The sequence below is a fragment of the Ursus maritimus genome, unplaced genomic scaffold (genome assembly GCF_017311325.1).
Source record: "Ursus maritimus isolate PB19 unplaced genomic scaffold, ASM1731132v1 scaffold_20, whole genome shotgun sequence".
NCBI classification, from domain to species: domain Eukaryota; kingdom Metazoa; phylum Chordata; class Mammalia; order Carnivora; family Ursidae; genus Ursus; species Ursus maritimus.
In genome coordinates this window covers 29536714-29558124 of record NW_024424453.1, presented here as the reverse complement: position 1 = coordinate 29558124, position 21411 = coordinate 29536714, and the positions used below count along the sequence as shown (strand labels likewise).

General features: G+C 39.8%; 1 protein-coding gene across 2 annotated transcripts in view; it reads left to right on the top strand.

The window, feature by feature from the left end:
* DNAJC13 (DnaJ heat shock protein family (Hsp40) member C13) overlaps nt 1–17222 on the top strand; it is a 119689-nt gene extending 102467 nt beyond the window's left edge. For both annotated transcript variants that reach the window (XM_040636812.1, XM_040636813.1), the window contains 8 exons: nt 2575–2744; nt 2894–2936; nt 3286–3459; nt 5024–5203; nt 5499–5639; nt 7633–7776; nt 10373–10472; nt 16349–17222. In XM_040636812.1, coding sequence (XP_040492746.1) covers nt 2575–2744; nt 2894–2936; nt 3286–3459; nt 5024–5203; nt 5499–5639; nt 7633–7776; nt 10373–10472; nt 16349–16455 — 1059 coding nt within the window. In that variant the 3' untranslated portion in view covers nt 16456–17222. The remainder of the gene's footprint in view (nt 1–2574; nt 2745–2893; nt 2937–3285; nt 3460–5023; nt 5204–5498; nt 5640–7632; nt 7777–10372; nt 10473–16348) is intronic.
* Nucleotides 17223–21411: the final 4189 nt, after the last annotated feature.

Sequence of the window (21411 nt, the reverse complement as noted above, 5' to 3'; positions counted from 1 at the left end):
ATTGTTCCTACTTTTTGGCTGTTCTGAATAATGCAACTGAACATTTGTGTGCAAGTTTTCATGTGGATATGTATTTTATTTCTCTGAGAGTAGAATTTCTGGATCAGAGGGTACTATTTGTTTAACCTTTTGAGGAATTGTCATATTGTTTTCCAAAATGGCTGCACCATTTTACATTCCTACCAGCAGTGTCTGAGGGTTCTAATTTCCCCATACCCTCTCTAACACTTGTTATTAGATATCAATTTTGATTATAGCCACCCTGGTGAGTATGAAATGATATCTCATGGTTCCGATTTGCATTTCCTTGGTGACTAATGTTGAGTATATTTTCATGTGCTTATTGGCCATTCGTGCATCTTTTTTAGAAAAATGTCTTCGCGTCTTTTGCTTATTCTTTAATTGGGTTATCTTTTTACTATTGAGTTGTGATTGTTCCTTTTACACTCTGGATACCAGTCCCTTATCCGATACATAATTTGCAAATATTCTCTCTCATTCCGTGAATGTCATTCTGTTTTTTCTTTTTTATGGTGTCTTTTGAAGCACAAAATTTTTTTTTAAAGATTTATTTATTTGACAGAGGGAGCGTGAGGGAGGGGTAGAGAGAAAGAGAGAAACCCCAAGCAGGCTCTTCACCCAACATGGAGCTTGATGCAGGGCTCGATCTCACTACTCTGAAATCACAACCTGAGCCAAAGCCAAGAGTCAGACGCTGAACTGACTGTGCCAGCCAGGCGCCCCATAGTACAAAATTTTTTAATTTCAGTGAAGCCTAGTCTGTTTTTTTGGTTGCTATTGTAGCTTGTGCTTTTGATCTCATATCTAAGGAACCATTGCCTAATCTCAAGTTACAAAGAGCTATGCCTGTGTGTCCTCCTACTAGAGTTACACAGTTTTAGCTCTTGGATTTACGTCCTAGATTCACTTGCGTTAATTTCCATACATGATGTGAGGTGGGGGTGGGACCAGTAAACTTTTTCTATAAAGGAAAAAATACAGTAAATATTTTATCCTTTTGGGGTCATCTGATTTTTTTCACAAATACTCAACTCTGCCATTGTAACAGGAAAACAGCTATAGACAGTAACTGTAAATGGTTGTGGCAGTGTTTCAGTAAAACTTTGTATACAAAAACAGGTGGCAGGCCAAGTTTGGCTCCTAGTGTGGCAATTCCTGTTCTCAAATAACTGAGTAGTCTGGATGTAACTCTGAGTCTTATAGTCAAAGACTTCGCATTATATAAATTGTTTTACTTAAATGTTCAATAGTATCAGTGAGTGAGCACTTCCTATTTGAATTCATTCATGACCAAGAAAAGTGAAATGCTTCCTATTTTGTGAATGCTGTCTATTATATAACCGACATAGCTTCCTTTAGTTCATTGGCTGCTTAGGAAGTTCAGAACTAAACTTGTAGTGTGTCACTATCAGTTATGTAGAATTTTTGATGTTTCCTTTGTGTACTGACTTTATATTAGTCTACATGCAAATAAGTTTTTGACTATCTACTGCTTGCCAAGGGCTGAGAATACAAGCAATGAGTGAGAAAGACTAGGTCAGGGAAGCTCTCCAGAAGATAAGTTTGAGGGGCATCTGGGTGGCTCAGTCAGTTAAGCATCTGCGTTTGGCTCAGGTCATGATCTTGGGATCCTGGGGTCAAGCCCCGTGTTGGGCTTCCTGCTCAGTGGGGAGTCTGCTTCTCCTTCTCCCTCCGTCCTTCCCCCCTGCTTGTGTTCACTCTCTCTTTCTCTCTCTTTCAAATAAATAAAATCCTTAAAAAAAAAAAAAAAGGTAAGTTTGAGCACAGGCTTAAGTGATATGAAGAAGAGAAAATCATGTGAAGACCTCAGGGGAAAACTTAACTTCCCAACCTTCATTTTCCCTTTGTCTTTATGCCTCAAACTAATTTTCAGTGTGTGTTTGTGTGTGTATGTGTTTATGTGTATGTTGGAGGTATTATGTTTACTGCCCCCTCCTTTTAAAGCAATGTCTGCACCCAATATGGGGCTTGAACTCATGACCACGAGAGCAAGAGTTACATGTTCTGACTGAGCCAGCCAGGCACCCCTGTATTTTTTTAAAGCTGCATTTTAAGTCCTTTTTGGAAAAAGGCACAGTATAATATAAAACATAGTATTGCAAAATAAATGCACTTGAAAGGCACAAAGGCAGGGTGAGAAAAATTTGTTTGTAAGGGTAGGTGGCATGGGGGAGAATTGGAGAGACAGGCCAACCAAGGGTATTCTGGGAAGAAGAAACTATGTGTGTGAGACATAATCTAGCAAGGTGTCCTCCAGACAGTATATGCATCGGCAATATTGAATTTCTTCAAGGGTCTTAAATTCGAAGCAGAGAGAAGAAATGAAACTGGATAGGTACATAAGAGTGGGTCATATGAGACTTCTTAAAGTTACCTTTGCATAAACCAAGGTTGATCTCTTTGGATAATAGTTATGGCCCAAATCAGCCATACCACAAATACAGCACTATTCCATCCTAGAGAAATACAAAGCACACCAAACACTGAGCTGTCCAATAGGTCTTTTATCTTTCTCAACCCCCCTCATAACAGGTCCGCATTACATTAATGAAATTTCTGCCAAGCGTTTTTATGGATGCCATGAGAGACAACCCTGAAGCTGCTGTACATATTTTTGAAGGAACGCATGAAAATCCTGAGTTGATTTGGAATGATAGCTCCAGAGATAAAGTATCTACAACAGTTAGAGAAATGATGCTAGAGTAAGTAAAGCCTTCAGGTAAATCTCCAAGAAGGACAGATGTTTCCCACGTCGTCCATCACCTCTCTAATATTTATTCTAAAGGTTAATGAAAGTGTATTTTGTGACTGAAGTTTGATATCCCCCCTCCTTCTTTTTCCCCCCTCCAAGGCACTTTAAAAATCAGCGAGACAACCCTGATGTGAATTGGAAGGTAAAATATACTTTTATTCAGAGGAAGGGATTTTGCATTTTACTGTATTTGTTGATTTGTTGTTGTTTTTTAATTCCTACTGAGTCAGTTTAATGACTGTTAGATATTTTGTCATTAAGACACTTAAGTATTCCCCTGGAAAACAAGGTCTTAAATTTAAAAATAGGAATATACACTTTCTAAGTAACTAATCGGAGCACCTTTTTTGAATTTTATTAAGGAAAATAAAACTTACAGTAATTATAATTTGATTATATTGATAAGCATTTAATGGGATTTGCATTTTTTGTGTCATGTTGGACTAGTGGTTAAGTGACTTGACTGTGATTTTTTTTTTTTTTCTTTAAAGTTGCCTGAAGATTTTGCTGTGGTGTTTGGAGAAGCAGAGGGTGAACTTGCTGTTGGAGGAGTTTTCTTGAGAATCTTCATTGCACAACCAGCGTGGGTTCTAAGAAAGCCCAGAGAATTTCTTATTGCACTATTAGAAAAATTAACTGAGCTCCTGGAGAAGAACAATCCACATGTAAGCTTCAGCCAGCAGCAAAACATTTTGATCAGTTTCCTAAATATACTGATGGTGTTTCTGTTAAAACACCGTCCTCATTGGCCATACATTAAGAATTGGCTACCTCTTTCAATATAGCAGCCACATTTAAATTCAAATATACCCATTCACCTTTTTTGCAGCATTTGAAAGTGAAACTCGTTAGTAAAAGAGTTCTTTCTGAACCAAAGTTGGAGATGTCTATTGACAGAATGCTGTTTCTAACAATTACAGAGGCTCTAAAAGGAGGTTTCTGCCACCCCATTTCCAATGACTATATAATTTTAAGGAGAAACCTAAATGTTCAGTACTGCCCTGGGAGTGTGTCCTGCTAGGGGGTATTCTTCACTCAGCTTTCCATATATGACTGGGATGACTCTCATGAGAGATGTTGACAGGAGAAGTAACTATGAGTGAACCTAGTACTTATGTTCAAAGCCAAAAGCTACTAGGGAAGCAGGAGTGAGAAAGTAGCCTTGGTCTTCATTTGTTGAGTCAGAAATCCTAGTAGTATGTAAGGTTTTGTTATTTAAAACGTTAGATTAAAAATAATTGAGATACGTGACTGTTGTTATATTAAACAGGCTGGCTATGGGGCAACATGATAAAGAGCCCAGGCTGTATTATTAGGTGGTCCTGGACCCCAGTACCAGCTCCACCACTGACTAACTCTGTGACCTTGAGCAATACTTCATGGTTCTGCCTCATTTATAGATAGATCACAGCACCTGTCCCTAAGGGGGAGGTTTTAGTGAGTTTTGATATATAGAGGGACCTTAGCATAATGTCTGGCACCTGTCAAGTACCTAGAAATTACTCGTTACTATCATTAGCTTAGCACAACTTCAGAAGAATTACTAGTTTACCAAATATTTGCATATGTCACTTTCCATAGTCATGTTTTCTCTTTACTAGGATTTTTACTACATATATAGTTTCCTTAAAAAAAATGAAATCCTCAAAAAGCAGAAACTTAGGGAAAAAAACACAGTATTTTCCTCATATCAGCTTTCTTTGTGGGCTCATCTCAGTTTCCATGTTCATTTAAGATGCTGTGGTTGTGTATGTCTGCATATAATGGTATAAGTTACAGGTCTTTGCAATCCACGACAGAAAGTGCCTTGTGGCAACCAGACCTGTTCAGTAGGATTTTTAATAGAACTGGGAAACAAATTTCTTGAGTTCTGCATTCTCCTGAACTAGTGATGTTCCCTGATACTGACATTTCTATAACATTGATTTAAACTTTCTAGTAATGTCTTTCGGGAGATGACCTCTTAAACCTGCAACAGAAATGAGATACGATGTGGCCCAGTGAAAGGCTGCTTGATTAGGATATGACATTCTTAAAGTCCTTGGTATTCATGCCTTTTTTCAAGACGGGAAGTTTGTTGTTTTTTTAGGATTTGTGAATCAGTTTTCAAAAATCAGTGCTTAGATTTATAGATCTCTAGGTTAGAATATCAGATAATTTCCAAGGATGTTTAGGACTTATTTTGTCAGTCTTTTATAATTTGTTTGTGTGTTTGTTTTACACCCTCAGGGAGAAACTCTGGAAACTTTGACAATGGCCACAGTATGTCTCTTCAATGCACAGCCTCAGCTGGCTGACCAGGTCCCACCATTGGGCCACCTCCCCAAAGTGATCCAGGCGATGAATCATAGGAACAATGCCATTCCTAAGAGTGCCATCCGTGTTATCCATGCCCTGTCTGAAAATGAGGTATTTATGAATGTATTTAGTAGCTTGTAATTCTGGAATTTATTTATGCTCTCCTCTTCCTGATTAATGCACATTGCAGAATAAATCCCCTTCCTACCATGTGCCCTTCTGCATATGAACCAAAGTATTGTAACAACTCTTAAACTAATTCAAAAAGATATAATTAATAGGAGACTGAATTTGGGTTCATTATTAGACTTGAGCTGAATGGAGGTTTTGCATATATTTTATTGTATTTACTGTGCTATATGAAATAATGCTGTTCTACAAGTAACCCCTTTTTTTGGACACTTAGCTGTGTGTTCGAGCCATGGCATCTTTAGATACCATTGGCCCGCTGATGAATGGAATGAAAAAGCGACCAGATACTGTTGGTCTAGCCTGTGAAGCAATTAATCGAATGTTTCAGAAGGAGCAGAGTGAATTAGTGGCACAAGTAAGTGACTTTCTAGATTCAGTACTGTTATAGGAAAACAAACATACCAAGCAAATAGATTTTCATTATTTGGCACTGGTTTGGTTTCTCCGACTTAGGTTTGGTAGAGAGGTAACTTGGGGGTTTGTGCATGCATGATTTTATGTTTTATATACACATACATACTGGCGCATACATATATATATCTATGTGTATACGTATGTATATATACACGTATATGTACATTCACACACACACACACACACACACACACACTGATAAAGGTGAACCAACTGTCAAAAATCTTACCAGCTTCAGGGCGCCTGGGTGGCTCAGTCGGTTAAAACGTCTAACTCATGATTTTGGTTCAGGTCATGATCTCAGGGTGGTGCGATCGAGCCCCATGTCAGGCTCTGCACTGGGTGTGGAGACTGCTCGAGATTCTCTCTCTCCCCCTCTTCCTCTCCTTCTCCCCCCTCTGTTCCTACGTGCTTTCTCTAAAAAAACAAAAACAAAAAAACTTCAAAGTACTTTTGTGATGTTTAAATTTTAAATTTTGGTTTTCTGCCAAGCATTTATTCTTAGCTTGCCTTGTAAAATTTACTTCCTCCTCTTTGGAAAGACTCACTCTGTTTATTGATGCCTTCATTTCTTAAGTCATGTTTAAGAAACATGCCAAGATTATTTTCTTTTCCAAAGATACTCCGGACCCACCTAATGTAAATAGGACTTGGTGGATACCAGTGTAGAGTAGACAGACACTAAAGGAACAAAAACCATTGCAAAAGTGATCTTTTTAAAATACAACTCTTAAATGTAACTGGGCCGCCGTTCATTTTAAAAACTCTTCATTGGTTTCCCGTTACTGCCAGATGACAGTGACAGCTGACACACTTAGCCTTAATACAAGGCCCTGCATCTTTATATCCGGCCCTGCAATTCTCCCAGCCCCTTTTCCTCTCACGTCTTCTTTTTTTTTTTTTTTTAAGATTTTATTTATTTATTTGACAGAGAGACAGCCAGCGAGAGAGGGAACACAAGCAGAGGTAGTGGGAGAGGACGAAGCAGGCTCTCAGCCGAGGAGCCTAATGTGGGGCTTGATCCCAGGACTCCGGGATCACGCCCTGAGCCAAAGGCAGACGCTTAACAACTGAGCCACCCAGGCGCCCCTCTTACATCTTCTGTCCCCACCTACCACTTGTCCCTCATTCAGGCAGATTAGATGTTCTGGGTACCTCTCAAGGAGGTAATTGGAGCTCTGAAGTTCCAGCTTGCAGTTGGCTTGGAGGGGGTTGGTGTATTGGAAAGAACTTGGGCTCTGACCTTAGGCATGACACATAACTTAGAACATTCAGATTCCTCATCTGTGAAATAGTTCTGATTCCTCACAGAGTTGGTAGGAGAATGGTATCCATAAAGGGAGGTACACTCACTAAATGTTGGTAACTTCCACCTCTTCCCTTTGAGCTTCAGTTGGGTAGTGGAAACTTTGTGATACCTGAGTATTATCTAGCTTTTATTAGGCTGATGGGAAATGTGTGGTGAATGCAAAGGTTGATGTTTTAAGAAAATGTGAAAAAAAAAATTAAGATACTTCGAATTATGTGCCCATTAGTATGGTGTGATGAGAGGAAGCAGCCCAGTATAGTGGCTAAAAGGTCCTGTTCTGCACTTTGTGGGCCTACATACAGATTCCATCACTGTCTCTGACTGTCAGGTTTTACAGACTCTGTGTGATGATTTTTCCATCAGTAATAATCATAATGCCTATGTCATTACATGTTGTGAGGATTAAGTAAAATAATCAGTCTACAGCATTTAGAGCAGTTGATGGCATGAAATAAAATCTCATTAAATAAGAGTGTCATTATCATTAGATCTATAGAAGAAATCTTTATTTACATTGAAATGAAAGAAAGGAGGTTGTCTTCTTCCAGGTATGGTTCTGGGGTGAAATTGTTTCTTCAGTGAATTTTTTTTGGCATATTTATATATGCTCATTATTCTCTTCTAGGCCCTGAAAGTAGATTTGGTCCCATACCTCTTAAAATTACTCGAAGGCATTGGCCTTGAAAATCTCGACAGCCCAGCAGCCACTAAGGCTCAGATCGTTAAAGCTCTCAAGGCCATGACTCGAAGCCTGCAGCATGGAGAACAGGTGAGTCTGCACAGGGTGACTGCAGTTTTGCTGGTTACAGTAGGATAGTCACTCGAGGGGATTCTTTTTTTGAATACTGATAGCATGTTGTACATTTCAGGAAGAAAAATGCTGAGATTCTTCAGCATAGAAGAATATTGAGCATTTAGTGCTGGTTAAGGTTAATGTTTAGTTTTTTTTTTTTTTTTTTTAAAGATTTTATTTATTTATTCGACAGAGATAGAGACAGCCAGCGAGAGAGGGAACACAGCAGGGGGAGTGGGAGAGGAAAAGGCAGGCTCATAGCGGAGGAGCCTGATGCGGGGCTCGATCCCAGAACGCTGGGATCACGCCCTGAGCCGAAGGCAGACGCTTAACCGCTGTGCCACCCAGGCGCCCCATGGTTAATGTTTAGTTTTAGGATTTATTGCTGGGTAGTGATAACCACATTCATTAACAATCCCATAATGCCATTTCCAAATGCCATTTTAGTTTTATCCTCTTTCTTTGTTAACACTTACAGTGTGGGTCAGCCACATGCATATGCTGACTTCAAGCTGGCCCAGTTATTTAATTTTCCTCTTCGGCTTTATTGTTATTGTTGCTTCTGAGGAGTTCCTCATTCAGTTATCCTCCAGCATTATCTACTAATGCTCTCTCGCTCTATCTTTTTTTTAGATTCAGGTGAAATTTATACAACATAAGATTAACCATTTTAGAGTGAACAATTTGTGTTTAGCATATTAACAGTGTTGTGCCACCACCACCTTATCTAATTCTAAAACATTATCCCAAAAGGAACCTCTATACCCATTAAGCAGTCCCTCCCCATTTCTCCTCCCCCCCCCCCCCCCCCCCTCTGGCAAGCACCACTTTGTTTTCTGTGAATTCACCTATTCTGAATATTTCATATAAATGGAACCATATAGTTCCACCACCTTTTGTGTCTGGCTTCTGTCACTTACCATGTTTTCAAGGTTCATCATGTTAATAGCATGTATCAATGCTTCATTTCTTTTTATGGCTGAAATATTCTTGTATGTATATGCCACAGTTTGTTTACCCATTCATCTGGTGATAGGCATTTGTGGAGTTTTTGTTTTCTTTTGTTTTGTTTTAAGATTTTATGTATTTGCCAGAAGGAGCGTGCAGAAGCAGGGGGGGTGGCAGGCAGAGGGAGAAGCAAGCTCCCGAAGAGCCTGATGCAGGACTCGATCCCAGGATTCTGGGATCCTGACCTGAGCCGAAGGCAGACGCTTAACCAACTGAGCCACCCAGGTGCTCCAAGACATTTGGACTGTTACTACCCACTATTGTTCTTTCATAAGTTTAAATTGTCTTTTAGTGATTCCACTGTGTTTGTGTAGAGTCTCCCTGAAGAAACATTTGTTATACCATTGTCTATTCTGTCAGTATCACCACTTGAACATTTTAAAGTAATACTAAAGAAGAGAGGCCACATATCTTGCTGCAGTCATCAACTATATGTTTAGAAGTATTTGGGGTTTTTTTCCTGTGGGGGTTCTGAACTTGCCAAGCCGAGGCACATTTGTGTACTATGTGTAGGCGGCTGTCTTACCTTCCACCTGCCTCAGGATTTCTGTTGATGAAATTAGCCAAGTAACCCTGACACCCTCTTTTAATCTCAAGGGGGAGGAAACAGGTGTGATAGTTTTCAGAATAGCAGCTCCTCTACCACCTTCCCAAGTAAGTACTTCCGGTGGTGCTTCCCAGCTTGGGACAGGGAGTCTCTTAGACTTGTGTGGCCCCGTGTATATCTCTGCTCTGTTGCCTGCCACCACATTATCTGGCGCTGCCTGTCTCCTCCACCAGGACTAGACTGTAAGCACTTCAGAGACAGAGGCTGTCTTTCTCATCTTTGTGTCCATTGTGCTTCCACATAAGGAGGTACTCAATAAATATTTGATCTGAATGTTGATATGTGAAAGACAGCCTCTGAGTTGGGATTTCCTAAACTTTTTTTTTTTAAATCTGTATAACACAGAAATATGTCCTTCATCTTAGTCCATTACACTCTACACACATATTCTGTACTCATATATGTATATACATCCCAGATCAGTATTTACCCGTTTTACATGTGAGACTCTGGTGCTTTCAGTATTAACCTATTTTCTCGAGCATGCTGATCACAATCCTCTTAATCGATTTCATAAACTTCTAACAGGTCACAACCCATAATTTGAAAGACTGCTTTAGGTTTTAGCTTGAGTTTGTTGCATCTTCTCCCCAGACCCTGTCCTTGGGAATACTTCATGAGCTCATGCCACATGCTCAGCCAGTGTTACTATCACAAGAAAATCTTCCTGCCTAAATTACAAATAAGCAAGTAAATTATAGGTTCAAATAACAGTGTTCCACTCTAGAGGGAAGATTACTTATTAGGGACTTTTTTGGGTCTGGCTTAAGATGTGCCTCTCCCAGTGCCTGGTATAGAGTGTTTGATGAATGCTAGGTCTCGCTCCATCTTGGAGTCTTCCTCAGCTGACCTTCTTCCTTTTGTCTTGGAAGTTTGCTCTTTCTCTTTAGTTCTGTCTTCCACTACCCTGTCCTTATTAATTGATTTATGCTCAAAGAGTTTGCTTTACTTCCCTAGGTGAATGAAATCTTGTCTCGTTCTTCAGTCTGGAGTGCCTTCAAAGATCAGAAACATGATTTGTTTATTTCTGAGTCACAAACAGCAGGATACCTCACAGGTAAACCGCACCTAATTGGTTACTCTTAAGACATAGAGCAAAAACCACTTGAACCGTCCTTTTGTCCTGACTAGACTGAATGTAGCACTTAGTGTTTCTTCTTAGGCTACTAGCCACCTGTGTTGGTGGTGCTGTGGGCATACAGTGGACTTCTGGGGTTAGTCCTGGACAGATGTCAACTGCTATTGTGTTGAATGTGTGCTGACTGAAACATGGACCTTGCTCAGTTGAGACTCAATTAATTCATGGTGGCACAGGTTACATTTGGAGCACGAGTCTATTAAAATGTTTATCTTGAACGTGTAAAAAGAGTAGAGAAATATCTACTCAGAAGTATCAGTATCAGAAACATGGTAGCATCATTCCATTTCTGTCAGAGTAACAGATTGAAACTCTAAAATGTACATTCATATGTGGAATATTATTCTTCTAAGTTTCCAGTGATTAATCTGTAGTTTTACAAAATATTTACAGTTTTTCCTCTCAAGGGAAGAAATATGTGGGTACCGTAAAGGAAAGGACATTTTATTACGTAAGGATCAGAAGATCATACATTTTTGAAGTTGAGGACATTTGTCCATTTGATACACCAATTGCATAACAACTTTGGAATGTTCGTTTTCATACTGGCTTCTGTTTAAAAAGAAAGTCATACCATTTTATTGCTATATCTGAAGATGAAATATAGTCCCTGCTGTAAAAGTTTTCAGTTTGAAATGAACCTTAAGAATAATAGGTAGTTTTTGTCATCTGCTTGTGTATAGTATATATATTAAGAAAAAAGTCAGCTCAGGGGCGCCTGGGTGGTGCAGCGGTTAAGCGTCTGCCTTCGGCTCAGGGCGTGATCCCGGCGTTATGGGATCGAGCCCCACACCAGGCTCCTCTGCTGGGAGCCTGCTTCTTCCTCTCCCACTCCCCCTGCTGTGTTCCCTCTCTCGCTGGCTGTCTCTATCTCTGTCGAATAAATAAATAAAATCTTTAAAAAAAAAAAAAAAGTCAGCTCTGTATCCTCCTCTAACCAGAGATGATGTGGGTAAACTGAGAGAAAAACCCAGTGGTTTGCATGCCAGTGTAATTGTTTTAGTAATCCTGATCACTAGTATAGAAGTTTATAAATCATGAAGACTAAAAACGGCGACTTCAGAAAACGTTTTCTTGGTTTTAATTTTAGTCTCAGTTGTGACACTCCTGCTTTTTCTTCACTATGACCACTTTCATATGAATCCACTAAAATGTATAAGCAGAGCCCTAACATTTATAAATACACGGTGCTTTGATTGCCAGTCCTGGGTCTACATGAATGAAGAGCAGTGTTACAGGGCTCCCTTCTAACTTTTCCGTGCCCTGTCTTGTGATTTCTCTGGAGAGAAATACCTAGAAAATGGTCTTTGTTTATCTCCTATCTCTCTTTCAAATTTGAAGTAAAGTTGTAGCTTCAGAGTATGAGTATGTTCTCTAACAGGCACACTAAAAACTTCATCTCTTTAGACTCTTTCCCAAAATTGTATGTAATACCACCTTTTTGTGGCATTACATTCGTTACTTTGTATCTAAGGATGTTGTGACTGGAAAATCTGCCTTATTTTTTTCCAGCTAAAAAGAACTACTTTTTTAAAAAGTTTGGCCCTGAAGAATAATAAGATGTAGATTATAAGCTTCCCTACAGGGGGACACCTTTAATTCGCTGTGTTCTCCATTGTGCTTAGTGTTCATTGACTTGACCTCATACAGTAAAAGACCTGAGATGGTCCTTCACCCACTAATAGGATGTGGGCCAAAAGCTTTGTGTTGGAATACAGAAGAGATAGAGATTTATCTTCAGGGACCTAGATTTCCTTTAGAAATCTTTCAATCCTCACCCCATCCAAATTTGCTATAACTAGAGAAAAAAGTACAGGGATTAAAAAGGTTCCTGTCTGTGCCTTCCCTTCTACTTGGATCCCTGGGGTGACTTCTGAGTAAGGTGTGAGAAGAGCTATGATGAGCTGTAGGGGATGGAAGAGGGTTGGGGAAGAAGAAAAACTGGGGTTACAAGTTCCTTCACATCCTCCTTTGGGCATGCTCAAGGGGCAGCAGCTTCTGTATAAAGCCGGTCAAGGGGGCAGTGTATCAGTCCCAACTTGGAAGTGGACTGGTGGTACTGTGGCCATTCCAAAGGCCCTCCTGAAGCCCATAGACACGTCCACACGGGACAGTCTGGACTAGTCCTGAGCTGTGTTGGCCCCTAGATTGTCCAGTTCTTAGCACATCATCAGTCTGGGATGTTCTTTTGTTCTTTTCCCATCAGTTCTAGTCTTTTTTAAAAAGACGGTTTAAAGAGTCAGAGCACTACTGGTTGAATTGTTGTCTACTCATTGTTCAGATTGCCAGATGTTGCCTTCTTGTGTTTGAGCTTTTCCACGCTTTGTATTGTGTGTCATGTGTGTGCTAAAAGGGGCAAGGTCTCCTAATAACGGTAAAATCGCACCCATAACTCTATGGAATGTCTACAGTGGTGTGTTGAGTTGGAACTTTAATTGTTTAGGATTTACCCCACCCTACCCTCAGTTGTGAGAGGATTCTCTAACCAGTGTGCCAATGAAGTAAGGCACTATGAGAATACACTTCACTGTCCCTTTTTCTAAAATACCTGTGGGGGAGTTTGGCAAGTAGGTGTATTTTGTGTAGGAGATGGGAAAAGACAGAGGAAAGTTAATCACTATTTCAAAGTAGGATAAGAATAAAAAAATTCATTTATGGTTTTCTTCACCCTCGCTGCTGAGCAGATAGCATTCAGTCACGTGCTCAGGATTGGGGTTATAAATAAGTGTCCTAGGCAGGATTACTCATTGTTGATGAATTGAGATAAGACTGCCTGGTTCCGTAGGCTCTCTAGCCTGGCATACTTGTTTTGTTTTATGATAAACAATCTAAAAGTGTCTCAATGCGGTTTTACCCATAATGCAGAAAAGCCGTGGTTGCTTGCGGGCCCTCAGTTACTTAGTTATTTATTAGGTTCTAGCAGAACTGGGTACTGACAAGCTATCAAAATAATTTTTACAGTGAAAATCCTCAAATTACCTCAGTTACAAAATCAGAATAGAGAAGGAAGGAACAACAGGGGAAGGAAGAGAAGCAGACCAAGGTAAACATGCTTGTAGGAGTTGGAAACGAAGACGAAGAACTTTGTATACATACATACAGGCATGTACACACATATATTTAATTGGAATTGGAAATGAGGTTTACACACACACACACACACACACACACACACACACACCTGTATATGTTTATATTGTATTTAACTAGAGGCATGTGGAATAGTTAACTTGACTTCCTAAGGTCACTAAAGGGAGAGAGGGTGCAATTTTTGGGTCTCTCCTCAAACCAGTCTGTCAGTTCTTCACAGAGTTGGGTTTTGTTGTTGTTGTTGTTGTTTTTTTTTACCTTATGTTTTTCTTTTTACACCTGTCCCAAGACTACACAATGTGAGTGATGTTAGGAAAGATTCCCTAAGGTCGTCAATTTATTGTAGGTCACTGACTGCTAAGGCAGAGAGCTTCCTTCTTTTTATCTCCCTGCTGAGAATCCCATGTTCATTTTTACCAAAGCCCGTGCTTTTTCCACTACTCCATTATTGCAGCCAGTTCCCTTTTGTGGGATTCTTTGTTAATTGTCCATCTTTTCTTGTTCTCAAGTCTGGCAGGCTGGCTCAGTGTTGCCGCACGCCCCATTTCTGGCAGCCCCTACTCTGTCCTCCCACCTTTCTCTGGAGAACACAACTGCTCTGTCCCATCCTAATGACTAGACTGTACCTTCTGGCCCCTGGAAACCAGACAGGGTCTAAAGGAGAGGTCAGAAGTGTGAGGGAAAGAGCATTTCAGACTTTATTTACAGAAATGTCAAGGCATTGGTTTGTCTTTCCTGAAGCGGCAAATGGTGGGGCTAGAATTTGGTCTCTCGTGGATAATCCTTTTAGGACCATCATTTCACAATTTAATTTTAGCCCAGAGGTTCCCAAACTTTCTGAGTTCACAGTGCCCTTAATATCTTCATGATTTTTTTTTTCATCTGCTTCTAGGCCAGAAATAAGCTAACAGTTAAGTATTAGGTCCAAACAACTTGAAAATGGTTGTGTGGTGTCTAACAGATGTTCTGTGTTTCTTTCCAATTTAAAATATCTAGCAGCACCCCTGTGAATTTGTCCCAGGGTGCCTCAGCACACAGTTTGAGAACAGTAGCCTTAGTCTGTTTTCTATGTAATATTCATGATTTGGTCTCGTAATCTACTCATTTGATGTGAATCAAGTTGAGTCCACAATTGGAAGTGCTTGGGAACTTTACTGATCCAGGGTGTTTGGGGGTTTATTTCTCAGCCTTCTATCTCTGGTAATCTTGCTGCTGCCTAAGGTTCAAAGAGTGACAGGTTGGTGGGAAGTGATGGTACCAGCGTGGTGCGGTGGCTCTGCACTGCCCTGTTAGCGGGGGTAGGCTGCCCCGGTGCTCTTCTTCTGGGCAGTCTGGGGAAGGCCTGGCACCCCGAGGGGGCAGAAGGCAGGAGTTGATAGATGCGGGCCTTCTGGTGCCATAAAAAGGGACAATCCCTTTTCCACGTTTTATTAGTTCAGGGTTCCGAGTGCCTCAGCCCTCTGTTTGGCACGTTACAGCTCACGCAAGCTGAATTGTCTCTGGCTGTATAATTACGTGCTAGATGCAGTGTTTGCTCAGTGACGCGAGTCATTTCACATCCTCGATACAAGTGCTTGTAAGGTGAACAAGATGAATCTGATTTGTGCCCTTTTGTCCTGCATTCGTCCCTGTTATGCCTTAGCCTTCATCAAACTGCTCTGCTGTTTGCACTTCCTTATAACTTCCCTTGCCGCTTATATTTCTTTTTTCCCCTCAGGTGTCTCTCCTTCCCTTCTAACTGGCAGCAGCCCCCTTCACCTCAGGAGTGGGCTTTAGATCCGTTCTGCCAGGCAGCTTGCTAACTTCTGTGTAGCTCTCTGAAGCAGGTAGAGAACCATTTTGCTAAATGCATGCCGCTTCCACTGCCTTTCTAGTTCTAACCCTTTGATGTTCCTTAGCCGTTTGCCTTATTTCCTGTAGTTGCAGCTAAAAGTATTGCTCAGTTTGCGGTATTATGCTATAATGTCTCTCGCAAGTACTCTGTACAGTTTGTGCAGTGCTTCTGGGATGTAATTGTCTCTGCAGTGTTTAAGATGAACTGGAGGGCTAAAGCCATGACAGAGAATGCTCATAGGACACATCTTGATAAATGCTGGCATAGGTAGCATTTCCATGTACTAGAGTGTTAGAATCAAGGAAGACCTAGAAAGAGAAAATATTGGTATCTTTTCCCATAGCATTCTTGTTTTGACCTATGACAGATGTCCAGAGCCTTCCTTTTTTTAGAGACGTTGGTGTAGCAGCCCTTGTTCATTTGGTGTTACTTGTTGTGATAGCATTTCTTTGCACCAAATGAAAGTTGGTTACCTTGAATGTTGATAAAGTGTTTTTCTTGGGCATTTCATCAAGTATGGCTTTTGGATGGGCTGATTGAGTATTGAGTTTCTTTCCTCTACTTGTCCCCCCCCCTTTTTTTTCCATTTGATATAGCTGTCCTTTAGTGCCCAGGATTTTTTTGAAACATTAAATTCCCAGAATTGAGAAGCGACAGTTTCCCATGTTTCCACACCAGTGTGACTGTCCAGCATCAATTTTGAAATGATTTTTAACTTTGTCATCTAGCCATACCTTGAAAATGGCACTGTGTAGCTGTTTGTTAAGGTATGATAAGATAGATACTTGACTAGCTTCTGACGTTTTTATAAAGGTCAGCGTTTTCCCGTGACTCTGCTCTCTAGGTGTGTGTTTTCCTTTCTCTCTTGCAGGACCTGGAGTTGCTGGCTACCTTACTGCAGGGACATCCTCGTCAGTCATGTCTAACCTGCCGCCTCCCGTAGACCACGAGGCGGGCGACCTTGGCTATCAGACTTGACACATTTGTGAGAGACAATAAATGCTGAAAGGCCAGTGCCCAGTCCACATTCCTCCAGCTGATACGTTGAAGCAAACTCTTACTGCCTTTCTCCTGGTTTCATGACAGTGTTATTCCTTTTTCTATAAAAATATTTTTATTTAGGAAAAAAGTCAGTGATTCTAATTGTATCACGTTGTAAGAAAGCACTCTGTGGATCAGCCTAAGTGGGTACACAAGAATTTTTTTTTCTTGATGTATGTAAGCACATTCTGTTCCTTTATATCTGTTTACAAGACTGTGAATCAAAAAGACAAGACTTTCTTCCTAGTTTTTATAATGTTTTTTTGAATTAGTGTGACTGTGGGGTTGAACTGCAATCTACAGAAATTGGACTAGTTCACTTATCCCCGGAAAAGGGTCTTTCCCTCTACTGCATCGAGTCCACGTGGCTGTCCTCCTCCACCGTCAAACACTATTAGGTTTTGTCCTTGTGCCTGTTCACTGGTATCCTCTCCTCAATCATTAACTTCTGAGAGCTCACAGTACACGTCGGTATGTATAACTGGCTTTACCAAATTGAATGAAAAAGGAGCTTGTGCAAAAAAATTTAAAAATTTAAAAACGGATGTCAAGATATGTTATGTAAGAGATTAGTGTAATTGTGAAATGTTCTATACATTATCAAATATATAAAGCTTTCTATATTGAATGTACATTATACAGATCATTCATATGTGTACATAAAATTTTAAAAATAAAGGGAATTGACTGCTTTGTTAATGAGATATATTTGTTCTAATTTAATTTTTCCCCGTGGGAGACCTCATGTCTGTTTCTAAGACAGATTTAGTAGTAGGAATAAACACAGACTTTCCTCACATTCACCACTCCTCGTACAGATAACTACATTGACACATCTGATCATTCCTAACGTCCTTTGTTAATATTTTAGCCACACCTAAATTTCCAGAGACATAGCATTTTCTATTAAGTAATTCAGGAGTGGGGCAGCCTGTTAATACTCTGATGTGTGAGACACATTAATTCCAATATTTTTAAGAGGAGAGAAATTTAGAATGAGAACATATCTCAAATAACACAGATCTTAGCCTGTAGGTATCCTATTATGATCACAAACTGCAAGAAAATATAAACATGTAAAGAATACAAGCACTTCTTAAAGAATGAGAAAATACCCAAACCTCCACGTTGCCTTTGAAAGCAAGAACCAAGTTTATTCCACAGTTGATGTGTAAACAGAGCTAGAATGGAGACTTATTCCTATGGTAAGTCACTAATTCAGAATTTTGCATCATCTCTCGAAGATTATGGAGTAATATACCCATGTAAGTATTTTAATGTATAACTGTGATTTTAGTTTCCAGATAATACTTGTTATAAAAATATGTTCATTAAAGAGATTATAACAGCCAATTTAGGAGTGTTTTAGGAGAGTGCAAATCAATCTATTTCCTTTAAAAGCTATGAGAACGTAAATATTGTATTTATGATATTTAAAAGGCTATTTAAATTAATCTACAGTCATTGATATTTGAATACCAGTAATAGCTCATCTTTATTGAACATTGCCTGAATGCCAAACATTATATAAACATATATATATTAAACATACATAGATAAATAGATATAGATATATATATCTCCTCATTTAATCCTCAGAGCAAGCTTATGGGCTTGATACTGATAAAATTCTCATCTTCCAGGTGACGAACGTGGGCTCAGAGAGGCAAAGCAACTTAGCAAAGTCACACAGTAAGTAACAGAGTAAGAAACCAAAACTACTTAGATCTGACACCAAAGTCTGTGTTCTGAGCCATGATCCTAACACAGCAGCAATCTCTAGCAGGTGTATGTAACTAGGAAAACAGGATTATTTTGGTCTTGTTTTGTTTTTAAACATTTTATATTGTAAACCAAAACAGATACAGAAAATCTCACTGAACAAATTAGTTTATGAGTCGTTATATAAGGCAAATCACCCTTGAAACTACCATCTAGGTCAAGAACTTTGCCAGCCTCTCCAGAAGTCCCTTCGTGTGCACCCATCATAATCACAGTCCCTCCTTCCAAAAGTGACCACTTGTCCAACACTCCCTTGTGTTTCTTTTATCATCCACGTGTACATCCCTGAACGCCAGAGTTTGGTCTTGCACTTTTTCTTCTTTAAGTATGCTTTTGAGTCTTTTTTAATCTGTAGCTCCCCTTCCATCCCCTTTCCCCCCATAACTTTGTTGAAGGCCCTGAGGCCATTTTTTTTTTTCCCCAGAGTTTTGAAGTTACTGATCACACACTGCTGGTGCAGTTCAACTTAATCTTCTGTCCTTTTGCATCCAGAAGCTCTATCAGATTCAGGTTCCATCCCTTTGGCAAGACTAGAGGAGTGTTGGTTTCTTTTGTTTGGAAGCACATTATGTCTGTAGGTCATGTGATATTGACAGTAATGGAAGCTCAGTGTGACTGGATCCATTCTTACATCAGGAGTTACCAAATGCTGCTATTTGGAGGCCCTTTCGCTTAGTACCTGGAATACTTCATAAGAAATTCTTCCTGCAAAAAAAAAAATTGTTAAACAAGGAGGACTACATCAAACTAATGTTTCTGCACAACAAAGGAAGTCAGTAATACGAAAAGGCAACCTAGAAAATGCTTGTAAATCGTATCCAATAAGGGGCTAATATCCAAAATATGTAAAGAACTCGGTAGCAAAAAATCTGATTGAAAAATGGGCAGAAGATCTATTGGGACATTTCCAAAGAAGACCTACAGATGGCCAAATGACACATGATAAATGTTCAACATCACCAATTATCAGGAAAATGCAAATCAAAACCACGAGATACCACCTCACATCTGTTAAAAATGGCTAGTATCAAAAGGCAAGAAATAACAAATGTTAAAGAGGATGTGGAGAAAAGGAACCCTCGTGCACTGTTGGGAATGCAAACTGGTGCAGTCACTGTGGAAAACCATATGGAGATTCCTCAAAAAATTAAAAATAGAACTACCGTATGACCCAGCTCTTCTACTCCTGGGTATCTATCTGAAGAAACAAAAACACTCATTGAAAAAGAGACATGCACCCCCTGTGTTCTTTGCAGTGTTATTTACAGTAGCCAAGATAGGAAAGAACCTAAGTGTCCATCAGCAGATGAATGGATAAAGAGGTAAAAAAAAATTATATATATAATGGAATATGATTCAGCCATAAAAAAAAGAATGAGATCTTGCCATTTGTGGATGGACCTTGAGGGTATTACACTAAGTGAAATAAGTCAGACAAATACAAGATTTCACTTATATGTGGACTAACATAAAATTCGTAAATATGGAGAATGGATTGGTGGTTATCAGGAGGGAAGGAGTTTGGGGGTAGGCAAAATGAGTGAAGGGTGTCAGTTGTATAGTGATGTTTGTTGGTAACTGGACTTACCGTGGTGATCACTGTAGTTTCTACAAACAATTACGTTGCATAACTGAAACTAATACAATGTAATATACTAATTTTACCTCAATAAAAGAGAAAAGGAATGCTTTCTTTTATCTGCTGTTTGTTACCCAGTGGCACATTTTATATGGGAAAGGCAGGATGAAGGCTTAATTCATTTCCTTATCCACGTTCAAGATAATTTACTCTCTGTCCTCTTCTGAAGGTGACCAATTTGCTTTCTTACTAGTACCATTATTGTCGTATTTTTTAGTATCATAGATTTAAACATTCGCTGTGTTTCAGTCCTTTGCCGTTATAGGCATACCTTGTCTTGTTGCACTTTGCTTTACTGTGCTTCGCAGATACTGCATTTTTTTTTACAAATTGAAGGTTTTGGCAACCCTGTATCAAGCGATGCTTGGCACCGTTTTTCAAACAGCGTTTGCTCACTTCGTGTCTCTGTGTCACATTACAGTAATTACTGCAATATTTTAAAGTTTTTCATTATTATATTTCTTTGTATCTGTGATCACTGATCTTTGATGTTGCTCTTGGAATTATTTGGGGGAATCACAAACCATGTGCGTGTAAGACCGTGAACTTAATAAATGTATGTGTTGTGGCTGCTCCACTGACTGGCTGTTCCCCCATCTCTCCTTGGGCCTCCCTATTCCCTGAGATGCAACAATATTGAAATTAGGCCTATTAATAACCCACAATGACCACTTGTTCAAAGGAAGAGTTGCATGTCTCTGACTTTCAATTAAAAGCTAGAAATGATTAAGCTGACTGAGGAAGGCATGACAAAATCTGAGCTAGGTGGAAAGTTGGGCCTCTTGTATCACATAGCCAAATTGTGAATGCAAAGGAAAGTTCTTGAAGGAAATTTAAAGTGCTGCTCCAGTGAACACATGAATGCTACGAGTGAAACAGCCTTATTGCTGATACGGAGAAAGTGTTAGTGGTCTAAACAGAAGATCAAACCAGCTACAATATCCCTTTAAGCCAAAGCTTAGTCCGGAGCAAGGGTGAGGAAGCTGCAGAAGGAGTTTGAAGCCAGCGGAGGTGGGTTCATGAGGTTCAAGGGAAGACGCCGTCTCCATAACATCAAAGTGCAAGGTGAAGCAGCGAGTGCTGATGTGAAGCCGCAGCAAGTGAGCCAGAAGGTCTGGCTGAGGTAATGAATGAAGCTGGCTGCGCTGAACAACGCGTTTTCAGTGTAGATGAAACACTTCTGTGGGAAAAAGTGCCATCTAGGACTTCTAGGACTTTCAGAGCTAGAGAGAAGTCATTGCCTGGCTTCCACGCTTCAAAAGACAGAGCGTTAGAGGCTAATGTAGCTGGTGACTTTTAAGTTGAAGCCAATGCTCATTTACCATTTGAAAAATCCTTAAGAATTATGTTGAATCTCTTCTGTTTATGCTCTGTACATGGAACAAGAAAGCCAGGATGACAGCACATCTGTTTGTAACATGGTTTACTGAATATTTTAAGCCCACTATTGAGACTTCTCCTCAGAAAAATGA